Raw genomic sequence first — 22,671 nt, 5'->3', positions numbered from 1 at the left:
AGCATCTCTTCCTAAACCCTACGGAAATAAGAACATCCAAACTTTCACAGTCACACCTGAAAGCAAAAATACTGAAGAACCTGACGAGAAAAACGCATTTCATTTTCCTTTAAATTCCTCTGTAAGTGGATCCATGCCAGCAAGCTGCTTGCACGTGTAAAATCTCCAGCGATCCTCTGAACATGTGCTCAGTAAAGACCCTGTGTTCTTGTAGAGAAGAGCCTAAAGCCCCTAAGTGATGTGTGTGAGCCGCTTGCTGTGTTGCAGAGCGGCTTGTTCACCCTTCCAAGTGCCTGCAGACATCCCTCGTTCTCCGTGCGTTCGGGAGCGGGGGAACATCACTCCCCGTCCATCCCGGACCGGACACGGCGGCTCCGGACCCTCGCTCGGTGCTGGGTACCGCGGACACGCCCTGCCCCTGCTGCTCCATCGTCTGTGCGGGACCCGAGCCCCGAACACGGCGGCCCCGAGCTCTGTCCCCTCGCCCCCGCGGCTCTCCTCCCCGCAGGAGAGGCCGGTACCGGGAGCCCTCCCGCTGCTGCGGGCAAGCACCGAGCGAAGCGCGCCCGCCCTTGGCGATGCTCCTCTCCCACCGGGAGCGAAGCCCCGCGGAGCAGCGACATCCACCGCGACTGGGGCCGGCGGGGATGGCCCGGGGAGCCGGGATACGCGGGGGATGGCCCCGGGAACCGGGATGAGCGGGGGCCGCGGGCATGCGCGGGGCCGCCCCCGGCCCGCCCTGCGCCGGGCATTGGCCGCGGGCGGCGGGGCGGTGGTGGCGGGGACGCCGCGCCCGCCTCCCGCCGCCGCTCCCCCAGCACCGCCCGGCCAAGTTTAAACACCCCCGGCCGAGCCGCCCGGAGTTCGCGGGAGTTGCCGGGAGCCGCGGCCCGGGCGCGGGGCAGCGGGAGCGGCTGCGGGGGGACCGCCCCGCCCGGAGCGCGCCCCGCCGCCGCCTATGCGGGCACCGCGGGGCCGGGCGAGCCATGGACGGCGGCGGCGGCGGCGGGGTGCCGCCCGCCCTGGAGAAGAACGCGGCGGAGCTGACGGTCATGGACGTGTACGACATCGCCTCGGCCGTGGGGCAGGAGTTTGAGCGGGTGATCGATCAGCACGGCTGCGAGGCCATCGCCCGCCTCATGCCCAAGGTGGTGCGGGTGCTGGAGATCCTGGAGGTGCTGGTGAGCCGCAACCACATCAACCCCGAGATGGAGGAGCTGCGCCTGGAGCTCGACCGCCTGCGCCTGGAGAGGATGGACCGCATCGAGAAGGAGAGGAAGCACCAGAAGGTGCGGGCGGGGAGCGGGGGGACGCGGCGGGGCAGGGCTGCCGCCGCCTGCCGCAGCCGCTCGGGGGGAAGTCGGGCTCCGGCCCCGCCGCCGCCGTTCTGCCCCCGCCGCCGCCGGGAGCACAAAGAGCGAGGCCGGGGTGCGGGCCGGGATGCCGCGGGAGCGGGCGGGGCTCGCGTGCGGTGCAGCCCGGGCGGGCTCACGGGCTCGGCGCGGATGCTGCCTTAGCGTCGCCGAGGCTTTGGGCGTGTTGTTGTTTTTTTGTTTCCTTCCCTCCTGGAAGTTTCCTCCCTCCTTCCCTTTCTCCACCCCTTCCCCAGTCACTGCATTTCCTTCCCCTGTGTCTGGCCGATTCGGACTCCTGCTCCATCCCCTCTCCTGACCAGAGGATAGTGCTGCTTCCTGCTAGGCCAGGAAAGGTCACTGACAAGAATACACTTTCCTCTCCGGAGCTGGGAATGATTTAGCAGCCTAGTTTTCCTGGAACAGGCTTCGGGTTAGATAAGTCATAGGAGAGAGATGGAGAACCAAGTGATTTCAGAGCAGAGTTAGAAGTGAAGAGCAGGGAAGAGCACTCTGCCAGATTGCTGCTCCATCCTCTGATGGCAAGATGTCCCTTGGCTTGTTTTGGGGTGGTCATAGAGTTCCCTGACCCCACTCCCATTAAAGCCTGAGGCAGAGGGCATTTCCCACACCCTGTTAGCCTCTTATGGCAGGACAGCAAGCTCCAGTTACTGCAGTAAAAGTGGCAGAACCACTCTTTAAACCATCCAGATAACTGATATAAGAAATGGTTCTGATAAATGACTATGCTAAATCATCACTGCTGCCTCATGCCATTCCTGATTCCACACACAGAATCAGGATAAACAGGACATAGGGCATTTCTGGAAGAGAGCCCCCAAACTTCAAGATTTGGCTTAACTGGATAAATCCAGTTTTATATTTCAAAAAGAGTCAGCTAAAGGACTTTCACCTAGCATATGGGAAACTCAGGATAGACCCTGCAACATTTTGCAGAGGAAGTCTCAGGACAATGTCTCCAAAAAGGAAGGTAAAAGACCTTTAATGTACAAAGCCTCGGTAAGTCTCAAGAGTATGATAAAAGAAGGTCTAGAGAACAGATAGAAATATGTTGGGTATTTACCAAAGGCTGGGGGTGAAGCAGATACCGAACTGACCCAGTGGCATTGTACAAGCTGTTCTGTGGAGATGTTTCTGAAGTTCTTGTAAGTGTTAAAAAGTTTCCTGAAGTTTTCAGCTGATCTCCCTGCCAGTCAACCACCTCTGCTCTGTCAGCTTCTCTGAGTGTCATGAAGTGGTTCAGGGAGTGTTTAAACAATTTACTTCAGTCTAAACAGATTTTAACAGGAAAATAAACTGCATGATACATACTTTTCTTTTTTTTTTTTTTTTCTTTAAATCAAGCTGATTCCCAGTGCACCAGGTCCCTATAGAACTGTGGTCTCACATCTTCTCTGCTCCAATGTGAGGGTTTGAAGACTCTTTCACAGGACAGGTGCTGATAAGCAGAAAAAATCAGATACTGAGAAACAGTTTTAGATGTCAAGGCCTCCAAAAAACACCCAGACAAGCTTTTAGTGGTCCTTGCAAGCATCAGTTTATGAGATTTCAGCACTTAAATTTTATGTGTGAATCTGTTTTGCTTGTAAGCCTGGCTCAGCACCCACTGCCTGGGGCTTCCTGAGCTGGCTGGCACTGCCTGGCCCGTGGATGTGCCTCCCTGTCTGGTGCTTCCACTAATGAGGATTCAGAAGTTAATTTCTGCTCCAATTCATTGGATTCTTCAATAGTAATAAGTGATAAAGTTTGCCTAGGCAAACCTTGGGATAGCTGTGTGTTTACAGTGCAGCCACATATTAATAAGTTTAGATTGTTTGGGGGTTTGTGTGCATTCTATTTTGGTTTTATCAATATGCTTGTAAGTGATGAATGTGCTGGTTTATTGCTAAAATAGGTCACTGCGTTATTCTAGCTACAGAGTTGTAGCAGGCAGCATCACTGTAAATAATCCAGGTTTTTGGAAATAGCAATTTCATCACAGATTTACTTTTCTCTCAAGATAAAGAGTTTCAAGTAAAATAGGTGATTAATTGCATTTTCTTTCCTTTTTAATAGTTAAGTCTGTGTAGCTTACCACACCTTTGCCATTTATTATTCTTTGCCACCTAATGTTTTCTGCAACACTTTTAGCAGCAATGCAGTAATAAATGCTGGAATAAAATGGCATTTGGACCCAAAAGCCATCAGGAACATGACTTCCCATTATCAGAGCATACATTCAAAGCAGAGAGCTATCCTTTAATCTCTCAGCAGAGCTTATTTTAGCCTCGAGCTGTGCTTGGCTGGGTTGTTGTCTGAATGTGTTTTGTTGTTAGGTAGGAAAGGGGCATGTGGATGGATGTGAAAGTCAGCAGTGACTCAGCCTGGCTCCAGGGATTTGCATGCAGCTTTTTGTCTGAAGAACATAAGTGAAAATGGAGCAGGGAATGCCCCCCACTGCAGAAGTGAGATATACAGAGAAGCTTTTGGAACAAGCAAGGTTCTAAATACAACTGTTTTCTTTAAGGACTTTTTACTTTTTGTCCTGACTTGACCTTCATGAGGATCAGTGACAGCTGCTCTTGACACAGTGTCCCGACAAACGGGAGCTGTTTTGGCTGGCCTGGCTGCACTAACACAGACAGCACTCAGGACATTCCAGCAGGACAATTTACACAGGAGGCAGCATGGTTTGGGTTTGTGCTCACTGTGTGCACCAGGAGCTCTGCCTTTGCTGCACTGGATCACACACTCATCAATTTACATTTGTGTTTCATAGCAGGAATTTAGACCAGGCTGTTCTGTCAGGAGTTTGTCCATCCCTCCCCTGAGTTCCTGGCCCTGCTGTGGGATGGTTTGGGGGCTCTCTAACAGCTTTGCAGCTGCCTCCTGGGGTGCAGGAGGGAATTGATGCTCATGTTTGGTTATTTGTCCAACACAACCCCCTTAATGTGGTCCTCAGCACAGCAGGGTATGAGGAGCCATCCTTTGGGTAACTTTCTTTGCATCAGGAATGATCCCCTCAGGTATTTCCATTCAGATGTAGCAAAGGGGACTGTGGTGGCTGGTTTCCTGGTGGTGGCATTAGAAAAGCAGATGTCTTCTAAGAAACTCAAAGTAGCCTTATTTAATTGCTTTCCATAAGAATCAGTAGGATCATTACTAGTTTGATCTGTAAATTGTCCAGTCAAAGACTCTTAACATGTTTTAAAATATGAATGTGCTGTCTTGATCTACCCTATAGGAATTAGAACTGGTGGAGGATGTCTGGAGAGGGGAAGCACAGGATCTTCTTACCCAAATTGCACAGCTCCAGGAGGAGAATAAACAACTGATGACAAACTTGTCTCACAAAGACATTAATTTCACAGAAGAGGAATTTCAGAAGCATGAAGGCAAGTTTGCTACTTCGAATTCAGTCCTTGCTTTGTTACAAAACCAATATCAAAATGCTTTGACTGGATATTCTGGTGTGGTTTTCCCCTGTAGGTTAATTCAGATCTGGGTTTTATAGGCTTGTTTGTTTATTGGGATTTTTTTTACCTAAATAGAAAACCTCTGAATACATGATGACACTGAAGACATGATAAGAGGTGGAGCAGTGAGGGAAAGAAAAAAAACTTTTTGTTTGGCTGAGAAGCATCTCTGGAAGTAAAGTCTAGATACACCTTTTGGTCTGTCTCTTGTTTGGGTTCTCATTTTGCTGGAGATGGATGAAACTCTGTCCAACACTGTGGAAGTTACATTTCCTCTCTCCCCAAGGCTCAGTGCTGCTCACTTGCACTGGGAAAGAGCATAATGAAACCTTCAAAAAGTAAAATTGTTAAACCTCTCAAGACACTTTTTAAAACAAATGCAATGTTTTCAAATTAGGAGTCAATTAGTGGCAAAGAAGTAGCTCAACATCAGGCTGACAAACTCCATGCAAAATTCAGAATGGCAGCAATGAGTCATGGACCATGAAGACTGACATTGTGTTATAAAGAACCAGCTTCCCCTTTGTTTTCTTTTTTTCCCCCTTCTTTTTTTCCCTTCCAGTGGCTATCTAGCTCACTGCAGCTCATGTGCTTGCATTTAAATATAGCCATACTCTTCACATCCAGCCAGCCAAGCAAATGCCAGACGTGCTTTTCTTGTTATTTTTACTGTGCCTACCCATGTATGACAACACAAACAAAACCCATAAGCCCATTCCAGAGCTTAGATTCTGAGATCCCTCGTATTCTTTGGCCAAAATCCTCAGTTTAAGTTAAATATTTTAATTAATTTTTAATTTTAATTTTAATATCAACCCCATTTAATTATTTGGATCTATTATATCAAACCTGACTGTTTTTCTTTTAGGACATGTTGTCATTAATGAGCAGGGATAGATTTGTCTCAAGTGACTTGTTTGGATAGTGTCAGAAAGCACTTCTGCTGCTCTTTTTCAGCCTCTGTCCTTTGGTCTGATGTAGAGTCCAGAGAAGCAGCATTTCAGGCTCAATCCTGTGTTAGCTGGACTGATTTTGAGCAGACTCCAGTGCTCCTATGTGAGCATGGTTTAGCACTGTGATCCCAACTCCCCTCAGTGCTGGCCCTGGGGATCAGCAGCTCACTGCTTACTCACCAGCCAGTGACAGGGGTTATTTTACACAGCCAACAGAGGCCACTGATCTGGGTGTGCAAGACATTGAGAGTCAGTCCTGCCAAATAATTCTCACAGCCTGGCTTGAGTGTGATGAACTGTTCATGGGAGAGGCAGAGGCAGTCCTGTGCAAACAGGAGTGTTCTGTGCAGCCTGAGCAGAGCAGGGCTCCTGTGAAAGGACCTGTGACAGCAGAACACAAAACACAAGGGAGGGGTTGAGATGAGCCTGTAACACCCATTAAAGTGACTCCTCCCAAGCCCAAATGGAGCACTGCTGGATGGTGCTGACTGATTGGAATATCCCAGGAAAATGCCACATGCAAACTTGACCCAAGTGTGTCAAACAGGACGAGCAGGCTGCTGTGCCACTGCAGGGGAGCTGCTGCCTCAGCCTGGCTGTGCTAAGGGACAGGCAGCAGGATGGCAGCACTCGTGTGACCCTCCTGTGCTGCAGCACCTACAGTTCCCTTCAAAAGGGATGCTGAACTTGTTCTGAGTGTTTAGGTAATGCTGCAGTGCCACAGGCTCTGCCTGGCACTTGGCCTGTAGTGATAGGTCAAGTGGACAAAGCACTGAACAGATCACTAAACATAAAGAATGTTTTTTTTTTCTTTCAGTTTTTTTTTCTTTCTTTTCTTGGTGTCCTCCCCTCCAGCTGCTTTCCATTCTCTTGCTGGAACAACTCCAGGATCACAGCAAACCACAGGAAACTGCTCATAGGATGTGCCTGGGGAAGCTGGCTGGGTGTGCCATTTAAGATCTTGCATTTATTAGAGTTTGAACCATTTAGAGATAATTATTTTACATTTAGGGCACTTAGTGATTTCCCTCTCCTCTTTCCCAGTGCCTGAGGAAATGGAAGGAGATGTGACTGTTTCACAAAACTCCCCACCTTTCCTTCCCCCCCACCACTTCCTGAAATAAAAATTGTAGTGATCTGTGCACACAATTGAAGTCTTTTAGGTTCAACAAATGTTAGCAAAAAAATGAGCTCAGTGGGACGAAAAGTAGTCAGCACTGAATGGTATTATTTCTTTAAATAGCACCTGCTATCTAGAGATCTCAAAGCATCCCACAAGTACTAATGGATACAGCTGCATTCACTGCCTCCTTCTGGGTGAAACCACAGGTCTAAAGTTTCACTGCAGTCCCTCTACTTCAAGGCAAAGTTTTGGATTCTTTTGGTTTTAAAAACAGCTGATGTTTCAGGCCCTAGCCCTGAGACTGGCTGCAGTGAGTTTTGTGGGTGCAGAGAAGTACCAGTCCTGTGTTGTGAGAGAGGAATGTGGATCTTTTAGAACAGTTAAGCTGCAGTTTGTGTTTGTGACACTTGTTCTCCCTGGTGGGTATGAGCTGGTACCACAGCAAAGAATTAAAATTATCCTGTGAAAACTAGAACCCAGAGCAGCATAGAGCTGATAAAAACCAGGGTCCAGAAATAGAGCAGGCAAATGTACCACAGAATTAAAAGGGGTGAGAACGTAACACTAGAATGTGAACACCATGTCACTGACAGTTCTTTTCTGGGGTTTGACAGGAACATGTCCTGTGAACCAAATTCCTGGCCAGCCATGACCAGCAGTCCTTTTCCCAGCAGAGCAGTTCCCTGTTCTCTGCAGTACCACAGCTCTGGTCCTTTTGGCACTGAGGACTGGAGCTGCTGTTCCCCTGTTTGCTCTGGTCCATGGGAGTCCACAGCTGCTGCAGGAGTGCACATCCACCAGTTACTCCCTTTCCTTCTCTGAGGCTGGTCCTGCTCTTCTCTGTTATCCATCAGTTCATCCTGTAGCTGACCTGGGAGCTGGAGTTCCTACAGACATGCAGCTAATTTCTCTTGTGGGAACAACTCTGGATTTCTCTGATGAGTGAAGAACAAAACCAGAAAGTCTGAGCTGATGTTAGAAAGTAGAGCCTTTCCTGGCTGGATACATTTGATGCACACAGAGAATATTTCTGATGTGGGAGCTGCTTTAATATATTGAAAAGGAAGCAGCTTTGCAGCCAGCCCAGAGTGGGGAGTGAATTAGCACCACTTGCAGTTCGAAAATGGAAGAAGCTGAAGACCCACATAACAAAGTACTTTGCCAAAATGAGTAGAGTTAGCAGCAGAGCCTGGATTTGAGCTCCTGCTTGGGCTGGGCTTTGGCCAGGGGAGCCTCACACTGCCCTGGTCTCAGGGTTTTCATCTTCAAGGATGGTGTGCAATGTGATTTCATGTGATAGCTCAGGGCCATCAAACTGCACATCTCTGTGCCATTCTCAGGGAAGGTCAGGGCAGGAGATTCATCATCTCACCAGGTAAAACCCCTGCTCTGTGTCTGCTCTCAGGAGTCCATCACTGCAGTGCCAGAGCCAAGATATGGATCTCTGTAATGGCAAATAGAAGAATAGTTCCTGTGGCTTATGACATTTCCTAATGATTCATTGGTCAGATTTAAGGTTAATCTAACCTTTTCTTTATTTTCAGACAATATCAGTGTTGGATTCTTGGCAATGTTCCAAACTCCTTTCACCAGAGAAATGCTATCAAGTATTCTTCTCTCAAGCACAGTTACTCTAAATATGAATTACCACACAACAGGATGGGAAAAGGGTGGCAAAAATGAGGAGAAAATATGTGACCATAACTCAGACTAAATTTGGTTTCTGCATTCAGGGTGGGGGTACCCTCTGAAGGTCCTGTTTCATCTTCTTTTCACCAAACACAAAACTGGATTTCAACTAAAAACCAATCTAGTTCCAAAACTGGATTTCAACTAAAAATCAATCTCCTCAGCTGGTTTGGATCCAGATGCAATCCACAACAGTGATATGTTGTTTACATCTTACTGAAGATCCAAACCATCTTTTTTACAATTTTCACAAGGCCTTGGCCAGCTGATTCCAGAGACAATCACACAGATAACCAAGCTCCCTGGGGCATGTGTGAACAGTGATGTAAAACTACTAAGGCAGCAAGATGCAGCAGTGTCACTCACTGTTATAAATCTTTCTGAGGACTGTCAGTTCCATTTTTAAGGAGTCTCTGTGCAGTGGCTTTATGGAGTGGATTCTGTCATCTGTGTTCTCTGTTACCCTTGAGGTAACCTCTAAAGCATCTCTGTAATTCTACCAGCAGGCAACTTCCAGAGTCTACTTAAATATTCCTCATTGTTATTGTTCTCAGCCTCAGCAGCTCCTGACTGCCCTTAGTTTGTGTTCTGTGTTCTTTTTTTAACCAGGGATGTCAGAGAGAGAGCGGCAAGTCATGAAGAAGCTGAAGGAAGTGGTAGATAAACAGAGGGATGAAATCAGGGCAAAGGACCGGGAACTTGGACTTAAAAATGAGGATGTAGAGGCTGTAAGTGACTCTTGGTCTTCCTATTTCTGTTCTTTCTCAACCACACTTCCACAGCCTGGTTTTGAGTTTGAAGTTAATATAAAAAGTATAAACAGTGCTGGTTTAATAGGCCTGCAACTGAAGTGTCCAGCAGAGCTGTGGGGTGTCCAGAATGGTCAAGCTTCAGGGATGCAGTGTGGATCACCTCTGCATGAGAAGGGCCTGCAGTGAGCTCTTCAGATGAGTCACAGGCTCCACTGTGACTCCAGGCATGACATGAGATTTGGCACTTTCTGTGGAATGACCTCCTTACCCGTGTTTTGCTTCCCATTCCTCACACTGCCTCACGTCCTTAGGCCATGGGACTTTCCTGGTGCTAGTAAGGCCAGGCTTAGGTGATCTCTGCTCTGCCCAAGTGCCTCTGGCAGATGCTGCAGCCTTTTGAGTTGGGGCTGTCCACACACACCCAGCAGGTCACATCCTGCCTTAGGAGAGAGCCCTGGAGCTCAAAGCAAAGTACTTAGAAACTGAACACTAAGGATTCTGTCTTGTCTTTCTTCTCCCCTGGGTTAAGATTTGATTCAGAATCCCATAAGCCACCCTATCCTTGAACTAATATCAGAAGTGATGGATTTGCTTTTATCTGAAAAACTCCCTGTGCTAAGGGAATTTACTCTAGAAATCAATTAAATTTGGGTGACTTAAACTGTAGTAGATAATTAGATATTAGAAAAACTAATCTGGGGGTGAGGAGAGGGGGGGAATTTTTCAGATTAAATGCAACAGGAACCCATTCCCAACATTCAAGATGATGTTTGGGACTGGGCCATCGTGGCTCATGGCTGAATGGACACTGAGCTCTGCCATGGATGTTTTGCAGCTGCAGCAGCAGCAGAACAGGCTGATGAAAATCAACCACGACCTGCGGCACCGGATCACCGTGGTGGAGGCCCAGGGGAAGGCGCTGATCGAGCAGAAGGTGGAGCTGGAAGCGTATCTGCAGACCAAGGAGCAGGAGATGGGCAACCTGAGAGCAGAGCTGGGCAAGCTCAGAGAAAAGCTGCAGGGTGAGGACAGCCAGGCCAGCCAAAATGGGGAGGAAGTAAAGGTAAGAGGCACTTGGGATCATTTTTTAATAAGCTTTGGACTTCATACCAAGTGGTTCTTTGCGTTTTGGCAGGGATGTTGTAGCCTGCTTGCTTCATTTTCTTTGTACACACCTATCCCTTCCCCCAAAGGAAAACAAACCAATTCCTTGAAGGATCTGGGTTTTCCAAAGACAAACAGCCAACAGTAGTTTCAGCTTTGCCAGATCTGCAAATATTCAAGGCCAGGTGGGTCACAGGGGTGCACAGGGGTGGTGGTGGCAGCTGAACCCCAGTGGAGCAGAAACTGCCAGAAGCAGCCTGGAGTCAGGGCAGAGCTCTGCACACCTGGTCCCTGCAGGTCTTATGGCACTTCAGATCAGTCAGGACTAAGCTGGTTAAGTGCTACCAAATCAACATATAAATATTTCAAGGCACTTTTTAGAGGAACCAACTTTGGCCTTATTTCTGCTTTTGCTTCCTATTAGAATTTGTGCAGTGAAGTGTTGTGAGCACAGATGTTCGTGAAAAGCAAACGTTCCTGCTGGCAGAGCCAGGTTCTTGCAGAACAGGCAAAGTGACAGTCTGCAAATGGAGCTGGGCTGAGATCAGAGCAGCAGGAATGCAAATTTGAGGGGAGCTTCCTGAGAAAAAGATGCACTGATCTGTTGATCCCTGAGTCCTCTTTATGGTCCCTAGTATTTTCCTTTGTGCCTATGACATTACTTTTTTATTCCTGAAGCAAATGTACTGCATTTCCCTCTCCTAATGATGCTCTTAGCAGAGTAGGAGATGCAATAAGGGGTGTAATGATATTTAAGAACCTAGAGGAGCTCTATCACACAGAGCTGTTCAGCTTGATGCATTGGTAAGAGCTCCATGGTGTAAATGCCTGACAGACTGCAGCAGAGAGTGAAACATCCATGAAACATCCATTTCACTGGCAACAGGCAGGAATACACATCAAAAAGCAGAGACAATGCTGATGGGTTACCTTGGTCCCCTGGGAATGTGACAGCCAGTTAACATGTCACTGCTGAGCTGGGCAAGCACTGTACTAATAATGAAAAGAATTATTTCATTGCTGTTAATTCAGCCAGGACACCCAGCTTTGTAAACAGGGCTGGGGAGCCCAGGCCTGGAGCCAGCAGGAGTGAAAGTGTCCTCAGTGTCTGCAGAGAAAGGATGCATTCTTCACCTCTCTCTAACTCATCAGTTCCATGGCAATGCTGCCTCTTCTAATTAGAGCAGTCCCTGCTCCCTCTGCCAGGACAGTGCTCACACAGGAATTGCAGTGGCAAGCAGAAAGCTGGAATAGCTGCATGCCCCAGAATGGACATTGCTTGTTGGCCTCAGTCAGGGACATTTGCATTTGGTGCAGGCTGCTCAGTCTTTGCTGATTTGAGCCAAATCTAGCAAAAATAGCTTATTTGAGCAGAGATATGGGACAAATATACAACCAAAAGAAGAGACACCAGCTCAGACCCATACCTAGGGGGTGAAGAGGAGGAAAAGTGTTTGGGTCATTTCCTTTGAACCTCTTGTTGCATCAATCTTTATTCCATGTAGTTTGTGCAAAGGAATGTGTTTGGATGAAAAGGGTGATCAAACAGTGTCCAAGTGAGCATCACTCTGCTGCCACATCCCTGGAGCACAGGAACTGAAATTTACCTTGCACTGCCTTAGCCAAGTTCAGCCTGAAACCATGGATCAGTGCATTGCAAAACCATTTCACAAACAGGAGCTTAGAAGAGGGTAGGGTCAGGATTTCAAAAAATGGACCGTGGAGGAATTTCACTACTCAACTCCTCAAATTTCCAGCTTGCATCCCAGCAAGCTGTCACTGCCACACAGGAGCTCTGAGACTCTGATCTCTGCATCCTCCCATGAGGGCAAGTGGCTGACCTGGCTGCTGGCAGCTCTGATTTCATGTGCTGGCCTCTATCAGTCCTTGCAAAAAGCATCACATTTCAAATGGACTTTGCTACATTTCAAATGTATTTTCCTGGAACAGAGTGTCCTGCATTTATTTGTATTGTTATAAATCCTGCAGACCTCTTAAGGCTTGGAGCTCCTTTTCAGAATCTCAATTCCAAGTACTCTTCCCAGAACCTTGTGGTTTTTCATCATTGTGTGTTTACATTAGAAGAAGACACCTCTTTGTGGGAGGAGCTGGAAGGAACTGTATGACCTTTGTCATGCCATTTTTTTCAGTGTTTAGATAAAAAACTGATGTTTGATTTACTCCATTTATTGAAAGTATGAATTCCTAAAATTGACTTATCAAAAGTTGGACATTTGAATTGGACAGTGAGTTTAAATCCCACATTTCACTCCCTAGGCAGAACCAAACAATGATGATTGTCTCTCTGAGTCAGAAAAGATGGCAATGGACTTAAAAGATCCCAATCGCCCAAGATTCACCCTGCAGGAGCTCCGGGATGTCCTTCACGAGAGGAATGAACTGAAATCTAGAGTGTTTTTGCTTCAAGAGGAGCTTTTATATTACAAAAGGTGGGTTACATCTCCTCTCCTGTTGGATTATATACTCAGGGAGACACAGGGCAGGTGTAGAAACAGTAAATGTGCTCTGAAGTTCTGTCCAAGTTCGTGTTTCTGCAAAGGCTTGTGCAGAGACTGCAAGAATGCAGCCTTAGTTTGAACCTGGTACCTCAAACTTGTCTTCCCTAACTCCCAGGTCTGCCCTGAATCCTAGAAAGATTACAAACATTTAATACATTTGAGCTTTGAAAATGAGGATAGGAGTGGGTCTAAAATGAAAATTCTAGAACTTTTATTCAATCCATTCCTCTTCTTCCTCTCCTTGTCACAATGGGAAGAAAATATTGGATGGAAACTCAGTTCTTGGTGCTGATCCTTGGTTGATAAAAAATCTTCAATTGATTTGAGTGGGTTTTGAACAGATCTTTTTGCATTCCTTCATCAACAGTGCTACCTCAGATTGAACTGTAGATCTCAAAGTGCTTCCACGGCTTGGGAGGAGAACATTAATTATATTTTCTTTCTTTCAAGTGAGGAAATGGAAGAAGAAACTAGATCCCCACAGCCTACACCCATAATTCAGCCAAAACCCTCAACTCAGCCTGAATCTGGAATCAAACGACTGTAAGTAGCATATTTACTAAGCATACTGGATATAGTCTGTAAATACCAAATGTTCCTTATGGATAGGACAATTTAAAAGACTTTTAAAATTCAGATAACCACATTCCTACTGTATATGAGAGAGACACTGAATGAGCACTTGGCAAATGTGAAACAACAGTTGGTTTTGGCCAAAACTTTTGCCTAGATCTGGGACAACTTTCAGTCTTGGATTATCATTTCCCCGTGACCTCACTGTGCCCATTTCCCTGTTGACTGAAGCCTTTAGACCCTGCCTTGCACTATGTGGGCAGCACAAAACCCTTCTGTTTGCTGAGCAAATTTGCTGCTGAGAGGATGGGCACTGGCTTGGCTAAAAGAACCCCACCTTTTTCTGAAATATTAATGCTGCTGCTGGAACCAAAGCTTACTGCCAGAAATGTGCTGTTACTACAGTATCACTAAATTATAAAATCACTGGGTTGGCCAGTCCTTTTCTCTGGTGAAACTCCCTCCTGGACATTTATTTATTCATTCCAAATTAAGCCTTCTAATCTCGTAGCAACTCTTTGGATTTTTGTTACACCGGAAGTTTAACTTTTTTAACTGCATAAGTGATTTTGGAACAGTTGTTTCCATATAAAGAGCTCTTCCATCCTGTCCCATGTCCACAGCCTTCAGTCCTTGTTTAACAGCAGCAGCCCTGGGAGAGTAAATTCCATTGGACTGACCCAAAACACCATGAAGTCAGGAGGGCTGATTATTTGTTTATTATTATGTTATGCTGTTGATTATTTGCAGTAGACTGCAGCTTTCTGCCTGTGCTGAGAGAAACCTTCCTCTCACATAAGCAGAAAATACACTTTGAATTTGGATTTCAGTTTTCATTCTGTGACTGTGATGATGATGATGATACTGTGTTGCACAAGATCTTCACTGTAAAGTTTCTCTTTTCTTTTACATTTCTTTTAGAGCTTTTTAAAGCTAATTCTGTTGTAGGGAATGGCTGGTTTCAGCTCACACAGTTTGTGTTGTGCATCTTCCATGTTTGATTTGAAATGCTGCCTTTGATGAAGCAAAGGCAGAATAAAAATGTAAACAGAGGTTGTAAGGCAGAGCACATGTTGGTGAGGTATTAGTTTTGACTCTGCCTAAGCTGAAATTACTTCTTTTAAATGTCATGCTCTGTCCCCAGGTTTTACTCTGCTCTCTCTCCACTTAGCCATCATATTAAATAAGGGAATAGAAAACTGTCTAGCTGAGTAATCTGAAGGATGGTAACAGTTTTCAGGTTTGTCTCATTCTTGCAGCCTGTCTGGATAGGATTTCCCTGGTGGGGTTTTATTTTCCTTCTCTCCTTCCCTCTCTGTATGTTGTCAACACTGTGTTTTAGTTGAGCTTTAAAAAGTCAGGAAATGTCACTGCTGGGCAAACCAAGAAGCCAACGTAGCTTCTGTCCTGCCCCAGCTGCAGTCCCTGCCTGCTGCCAGGTGTCTCCAGAGCTCCCTTCTCCCTCTCCAGGGTCCCTCTGGCTGCGTGGGGAACCCTCTGGCACCTGAAGCCAGTGCTGTGATGAACACTTGCCCTGCTGCTCTCTGCATGCACAGTGCCTTTACAGAGGAAAGTGGGGCTGCTTTTCCCTCTCTTTCAGAGTTTTCCTCCTGATTAAACAAAAAGCTGAAGTACAAAAATAGGAGCCCTCTCAAGGGAAGTTTTGTGCTTGCCTGTGCAATGTGCCCTTTTTTCCCTTCACCACACAGAGTGTGAGGGAATGAGCCATATGGATGTGTAGCCTGTGCCATCCAAGATGTGCTCAGGTGATTCAGTGCTGCATGTCCATAAAGAAAGGAAAACAGAAGCTACAGAAATCAGCATTTTTTCTGGGTTGGCACGTTTGGGGCAAACTCTGAGTTCTGATCTCAGACTGCCTGACTCGTACAGTTGTCTCTCCCACATCACATGACAGAGTTTTAATGAAATAATGTAACCAGGAGGCTTTACTGAGGAGGAAAAGTCCAAGGATTAAAAATGCTCCCTCTGTTTGGAGCAGAAAACACCCTTTTGTTTTCTCCTTAAGACTACGTGCTTGTTTGTCACTGATGTCATGCCTCAAACAGCCAGGAGTTTTCTTCCTATTCTTGCAGTCTACAAAAGCTGGTGTGTCTGTCAGTTCTGCAGCTCAGGACGTGCCATGTTGCACAAAAATAGAAATCCTGGCTGCTGCTAATGATCCAGCAGTGCTTGCCCATTTGTTTTCAATTTTAACCTCAGAACAGCAGTTAGTGAGCTGGGGAGAGCTGCATTTGATCACAAGCGAAATGTCTCTCGTGATTTCAACTTAATCTTTAATTGACATCAGTCCACAGTTCAAAAAAATATTTGGCACAAGGGAGAAGCTGTGAGGAGAATCCTTAGACAGACAGAGGGTGTTCAGGTACGGATGGAGGTGTGCTGGCAGGGCTGTGTGGGGCTGCCTGGGCTCAGAGCGCTCGGCTCTCTCAGCCTCTGCGCTGCATGGATTGTCTAATGCTCAGTGGAAGTGCTGAACCCTCACAAAGAACTCATCTTGCTGTGAGCCAGCTCCAGAGTGCTCCTGCCAGAGCAGCTGCAAGGTTTCCCAAAAGCATTCAGCTGCCTGCAGTTGGCATCTTTCTGCATGAGAAGTAACACAGGTTCCTTTGGAACAGACACACGGGCCCTTTAACCACGGAGTTTCTTAGGAGGTTATTTCAAGAGTTTACCTGCAATACTGGTTTTTAACTTGAAAATATCAACTGTAACCCTTGTGGAATCTTTAACTGTAATGCTGGTCCTCTCTAACCCTGTGCCAATATCCAGTAGTCACAGCAGAGTCGTGTTTTGTATTTCTTAACACACACTTTCATCCTTCATTTCATTGTGTCTGTGCCTGTTTGTCTCTTGGAACAAAAACGTGCACTCTGCTCTGCATTGCTAGAGGTGCTCATACCTTGATGAAATCCAACCCAGGTTTCAGGCTGCCTCACAACAGGAAAGTGGTATCTTTTAGAAATCCAAAAGCAATTGAAACTGCTACAATAACTGTTTTTTTCTGAACAAGAGTTTTTCACTGAGGAGAGCTGTCTTGGGTGATGCAGATCCCCCTCTCCCTGTAACGTGTCCTGTGCTGTAATTCAAAGTAACCCCGTGTATCATGTTTGCCTCTTTTCTTTTTAATGGAATGCCTTTTCTTTCCCTTGCTCCAGTCTTATCTCTTCTGTGTCTGTACTTTCCTGACCAGGATCTTTACAGCCATAATGCCCATGGTAGCAGCTGGATTGATTCCAGACGATCCCACATTGCAGCCAATACGAAGACTTGTGTCCCTTGTAGGAATTTTTTTTAAATGTTTGGTACTGTGGTTTCCTCTTGCATGACCCCGTGTTAACAAGCACTGCTGGTTGCATTCTCCTGGCTGCCAGTGGGATCCCAGAGGATCAAAGTGCCAATCAGAATGACCAGTCAGTGTCACTACTCATCCCAGTCCTCCACGCTCATCCTCAAACTGACATATTGTCACCTTTTGCCTTAATGTTGCCATGCTAAACCAATCATTATTCCTTGGAAAATCAGTGCAATATGCAGTTTTAACCAGCATCTGTTAATTCTGCTTCCTAAGCAAGGCTATTCACAGTCCTCACCAGTGCTTATTGAGAAACTCGTTTCTAATAATTTGTTACAATCATTAGTTAGAGTTACAGAATGGAGAGGCTGATTTCCACATTAATTTCCACTGTTAATTACAGGCTGTTGCTTTCATGTCTTTCTATCTATGCCCTGTATATTTTGTCTCTAATTATGTACTTTGGAATAGAGTGTAAACTATTCATAATCAATTCTGTCATCCAATTCTTGGCTCTCCCTGGAAGACATTCTGATAATTGTTAATGCAAAGTCTCTTTGCATTAGAACTGCTGCTTTAGCAATCTTTATATTTACAGCAACAACACAGTTTCCTCTCCACACAGACAGGCCTTTTCCAAACATCCTTCATGAGAATTTTCTAGCCATAATAACAATTTTCATTGTTTCAGAAGGAATTTTAGAAGCTGAACCCTTTAGAGATTTACAAACTTATTTTTCTCCTGCTTAATTTCCTGATAAAGTGAAAAATTACTGAGCTTTGATACTGACTGTATAAACACAGCAATCCTTTGTGTGGGCTTCCAGACAGTAACTCTGAGCAGGCAGGACCAAATGTGCTGTGTAGAAAGGCTCAGTCACTAAACACTCCTTTTATCAGCTGGAGCTGGCTCTGGCCCTGGAAATATTCAGTATATGTGTGTGAACTCATGAGCTCCTGTGATGAAGGTGGTAGAAAAGTATGAGGCTAATTAAGTGCAAAATACTTATTTCACTATTAAGGCTGCACATTTAAAGCCAGGAAATGCAAAAGTTCAGGTTCTGCTGGCACTGTTATTTATGTGTGTTTAACTTGTGTAGTGGTTTATTTCCCTTTCTAATCAACAAGTAATTATTCTTAATATTCTCAGTGATTATCATCCAGCCTCCTGTGTGTTGAGAGACATGGAAGGTTGAACTCCCTGCTCTGCACAAGGCAGCTGGGAGGGTTGGGATCGTGGTGCTGAGGGGGATGAAGGGAGAGTGGGATTTGGGAGAGTGCTGAGGAAGGTGAGCGTGGACTCAGGGTCAGGTTTATGCCCTGACCAATATTCCAGCACCTGACAAAGCTGAGGTTCCACTGGCACAGTCCCTTACTGGGCAGCATTTAGCAGTTCCTGTCCTGGATCACAGCTGTGCCACACTTGGTACAGTGCAGGCAAAACAATCTTCACCTCCTGAAGCCCGCCCAGCAGAGATCAAAGGGATCCACAGCCAACTCAGTCCCTTGGTAGCTGGAACCACAACTTTTGCATTTCTCAGCAGGCCTAAACACTGCACTAACACCTCTTGTACTCAACCCACAACAAACATTGAATTTGTCTAATCCAATAACTTCATCCCATACAAATAAAACAATACTAAGGATTTTTCCAGCTGTATTTTTTAGCTGTATTAAATGGCTGTTGGTTCATGTACGTCATTACCTTAGAGCACCCAAGCTGTGTGACAGGAAATGACGTGCACACTCGTGTGCATTTGTTTAGAGCCTTCATCCTGCAAACTCTCATGCACATAGCTGCATTTATTCATTCCTTTTTGCAGGAATCAAATCTATCTATCAAAACCTCTACACTGGGAAAAAATGTGGAGACTTAGATTCTTATCTTGTGAACTTCCCTGCTGACAACCTTAAAAAAAAATTCTGTTTCTGCTTTGTGGTAAAATATACAGATTTAATGCCAAAGATACCACTTTACTTATGCCAAGAAACTAACCTGGATCGTGTGGCTTTGTTACCTGAGGGCTGGGGAAGGGGGAATCCACATCTAAATGATACCTGCACCTTGTAGAGTCAACAGCATTTAGAGCTTATCTGAAGCTTCTGTAGCCAAACTGCTTGAGATTGCAATGACTCCATCCCTAACAACATTCTGACACGCACTCCCATCAGGCCGCTCTGCCTTGGTTTTCTGCAGATGCAAACAGAGTTTTTTGCTCAGTGTTTTGTTGTGCTGTGTATTGGGGTGGGTGTTTGAAGTGCTTTCAGGATGGTAAACACTGTTCTTTCTTTTCCCTCCCTCTCTCCCTCACTGCTCCTTCCCTGGAAGGTTTAGTTTCTTCTCTCGTGATAAGAAACGTATGCAGGCGTCACAGAAAAATGTCCACTTCCAGGGAACTTTTGGAGAATGGTCACATTCAAACAGAGATGACTCCTACATGGAACAAGGACAAGAAGCCCTGCAACACCTGTGACTAAACCCCTGAGGTGTTTGGTTTGCTGCAGTAGATCTCGAGAGCCTCGTAACAAGAAGCTTCTGTAAAGCATCGCAGCAGCTCCTCACTCGTACTTGCCTTGCACACCTCGGGGGTTATTTCAGACTCCAAAAGGGATCCCTCACTGTTCACTTGGTGACTGTTTGCTGCAAACAGGAACCCAAGCTTTGTAGTAACAGTTGCTGACACCCTGGGACATGGAAGCTTCTAGATGACTTGTTTTGAGCTGAATAACAAGTCCATGATCTTGTTCATGCATTAACTACAGTAACACAAGCTTCTTTAAACCAAAAAAGGACCTGTGCCATTATTAGAAGTTTGTTTGCAGTGTATATCTAGTACAGGGCAACGACTCTTCTACCCTGTTTGTTAACACTACTGGTTGTTTGCTTTTTATTTCTGTAAGAATTTTTTCAAGAGGGATACGACAGCTGGATGCCCTTGGTGGCAGCCCACAGCTCTGCTGTGCCCTGCCAGTGCCGCTGGCATCGGCATCTTGCAGAGTCACCCCTTGGAAAGGCACCTGACACAGTGATAACTGGAGCAGCCTTGAGAGGAACAGTGAGTGTACATTTCCCTTGTGCTTATAGTGCCTCAAGCATGAAGAGCCGATGTATGAGGTGAGCGTGCCTTGTGTTCTGCAGTATTCATGGAAAACAAGTTGCTTACAGGGAGGAACCCTAACTCTTGAATTTTTTTCCCTTCTTACCAGGGACTTCCTCACAGTGTAGCAGGCAGCTGCTGCAAAAGAATTAGACCTTTCCCACAGACAGGTTTTTAATTAAGTCACACTTTTTCCTGTCTAGGTAAACTGCCCAGCTTCAGAGGGAAACACATCCTCAGCTGGCTGACATGAACTATTTCGCTGACCTAGACATGACCCCAGCCATTTCTCTTGACTAAACACTACGTGGGCAGAGCACATGAATTCTGTGTGAAGCTGCTCCTGTGCTGATGGCAGATGTCTGGGTAGCCCCTGTACAGGGCTGAACTTGCCAGGACAGCCCAGCAGCCAACCCCAGGGGCTGGGGCTGGATCTGCTTTGCAGCTGAGCTGGTGAGACCCCAGGCCTGACCAAGGCTGTCCTTCCAACACTAAAACCTCACAGCGTCAGAGCTGTGGACACCCAGTGCCAGTGCAGTCCCCACCTCTGCTCCACACACTCCACGAGGAGCCTGAGCAGGAGGGAGAGGGTGCATGTGTCCATGGCTCTGTGTGAGCACAGGGCTGAGTGTCTCTGTGGCCTTGGCCGTGGGCTGGGAAGGTCCATGACAGACACCACTGCTCATGGGGAGGATCTCGTGCCAGCAGGGCCATGGGCAGCTGCATGTGCAGCTCGGTGCCAGGGGCTGGGAGCTGCTCTTGGCACCACACCCCCAGCTGCTCACCTGCTCTGCAGAGCCTCTTAGGAGTGGCACCAAGGACAAGAAATACAGCTCAGGCTGGAGCAAAGCTCCAACTACTCCAGGTACTGAGTGTAGGAGGAACTCTCAAAGGACTCCAGAGGGCTTCATGCAGGCCAGTTGTTCTTATTACAGGGTGATCCAAGAGTGGATTTTTAATGTGTGAGCAGCATCTGTAGTAAAACCCTGGCAGTAGAACCTCTCCCTGCAGTGGTGGGCTGTGTGCTGTCCTGCTCCTGGCTGTAACTGCTTCATTCCACCATGGACCTTCTGTGTGTTCTAGGTAGGGAAAGTGTTTACTGTGCCACTCTGGTGTCACTGGAGCTCGGGGCAGGGGGGACATGTGGCCTTACATGGGACATGGTGATCAGAGCCCAGTGTGGGTATGGGGTAGATGTGGTTTTGCCTGCTTATGCTTTGGTAACATCCTCAAAACAGCAGCACTTCTCCCCTCCTGTGAAAAGCAACTCTTAAATGGGGCGAATGTCTTAATTTAATGATACTTAAATTGCCAAGATGTCTTCACTTCCATATAAGAAAACAAAAAGTGCAGTACAGTCACATCAGGCAGTTAAATTGCGGATGACCCCATCGCGTCTGTCCCGAGTCGTGTGGCTCATTCAGAAGGGATGCAGTGAGCAGAAACAATGCAGGAACGTGGGCCTGAGTAAGCAGATCCCTTTGGAAATCAGCTGAGAGCAATGAGCTGGGATAATGGAGCTGCACAGACCCGACCTAAGCCGGTGCAGCACAAAGGAAATCTCCAGGCCTGGTGCACGTCCAGCGGAGCGCGGGGCTGTGTCAGGCCAACACCAACAACTGCAGGAGGCAGGACAGCCTTCCCCACATCTCTGCAGCATTACCTCAGCCCCTCAGAGCTCCTCCTGACCTGCTGGCATTACCCACTCGTTCTCATGTTTGCAATGCTGCATTCACACACCCCAAGTGCCATCGGGAAGGATGGCGCAGAGGGAAGCTCTGTAAAGATCTGAAGATCTGTCGTGTATTTTTTGTCAATATTCAAGGAAAATCTGCTTTTAGAAAAGGGGCCAGGATGCTGGCAGGTTAGGGGTGTAACAATCCTGCCTGCCAAGTGCAGGATCACTGACATTTTTTGGGTTGGTTTATTTTTTTTTTTTTTTTTGGTTGGGCAGTAAATCATTTTAACAGTTTAATAAATATTTCTGAAAAATATGTATTTCTGCAAGACTTGTGTCTTTTTTTTTTTTTTTTGGTGGAAAGTAATACCATCCATTCTTGGGGATGCAGCTTATGGATCTGTGTACAACTTCATGGAAATACAGCCTCAAACCAGACAAGGTTTAGGACAGAGCCATTCCAAGACTGATGAAATACAATTTAAAATACATTATATATTTAGGAATGGCTTATGATGACAAAGAACATGACAGAACCTTTTCTAGAAAGTACAGTAAGCTCCTTAATGGAAGAGGTGTGTCTGTATTTACACATCCTAGCCCTGAAAAAGATGTTTTGCCCTTTTCCCCCATTCAGCTACAACCAGCAGCAAGCCCAGTTTCCAGAATGGATTTAAACCCTGTGTAGAAGGGTGAGGACAGAGCGGGTGCAGCTGCAACCACATTTACCCATGACACCCTCCTCCAGTGACTGTCCATGGATTCATCAGGAACATGAGGCATTTTCTGACCTGCTTGCTGTCCCGTGGTGCACATTCCTCTGCACAAAGGAGTTTCATCCTCCCATGTCATAGACAGTGGATTGGTTCCACGTTTCTCTCCCACCTGGGAGAACTAGTTAAGGACACTATCAATAAAGGTCTTGCCTGTCCCAGTGTCTTCACAAAAATGAAGCCACTTCCCATCAGCTTCTGTTGTGGGGCACAGAAGTTTCAGAAGTTTGCTATCCCATTCCTGTGTCTCCAGCACAGGACTGTTTCCTAA

General features: G+C 46.5%; 1 protein-coding gene across 5 annotated transcripts; it reads left to right on the top strand.

The window, feature by feature from the left end:
* Positions 1 to 724: 724 nt before the first annotated feature.
* RILPL1 (Rab interacting lysosomal protein like 1) lies at positions 725 to 21,943 on the top strand. Of its 5 annotated transcripts, none has more exons than XM_041488914.1 (8): positions 725 to 1,289; positions 4,597 to 4,747; positions 9,203 to 9,321; positions 10,181 to 10,408; positions 12,727 to 12,899; positions 13,419 to 13,511; positions 16,750 to 16,837; positions 19,181 to 21,943. In XM_041488914.1, the coding sequence occupies exons 1-8, from the start codon at positions 987 to 989 to the stop codon at positions 19,184 to 19,186; spliced, it is 1,161 nt and encodes a 386-aa protein (XP_041344848.1). In that variant the 5' UTR covers positions 725 to 986; the 3' UTR covers positions 19,187 to 21,943. The 5 variants fall into 5 exon arrangements, with proteins under 5 accessions (XP_041344848.1, XP_041344849.1, XP_041344847.1 ...); XM_041488915.1 differs by lacking the exon at positions 16,750 to 16,837 and adding an exon at positions 15,850 to 15,924 and having other exon boundaries at positions 19,181 to 19,317; XM_041488913.1 differs by lacking the exon at positions 19,181 to 21,943 and adding an exon at positions 18,675 to 19,141.
* The last annotated feature ends 728 nt before the right edge of the window (positions 21,944 to 22,671 follow it).

The sequence above is a fragment of the Pyrgilauda ruficollis genome, unplaced genomic scaffold, assembly GCF_017590135.1.
Source record: "Pyrgilauda ruficollis isolate IOZ18807 unplaced genomic scaffold, ASM1759013v1 scaffold9, whole genome shotgun sequence".
Taxonomy (NCBI): Eukaryota; Metazoa; Chordata; class Aves; order Passeriformes; family Passeridae; genus Pyrgilauda; species Pyrgilauda ruficollis.
The sequence above is the reverse complement of the archived record's forward strand: the minus strand, read 5'-3'. Positions and strand labels throughout refer to the sequence as shown.

Excerpts from the sequence above, each read along its gene's own strand:
- RILPL1 (XM_041488912.1), top strand. The coding sequence starts at position 987 with ATGGACGGCGGCGGCGGCGGCGGGGTGCCGCCCGCCCTGGAGAAGAAC. Across the intron at positions 1,290-4,596 it reads AGGAGAGGAAGCACCAGAAG|GAATTAGAACTGGTGGAGGA; the intron begins GTGCGGGCGGGG and ends TCTACCCTATAG. Across the intron at positions 9,322-10,180 it reads AAAATGAGGATGTAGAGGCT|CTGCAGCAGCAGCAGAACAG; the intron begins GTAAGTGACTCT and ends GATGTTTTGCAG.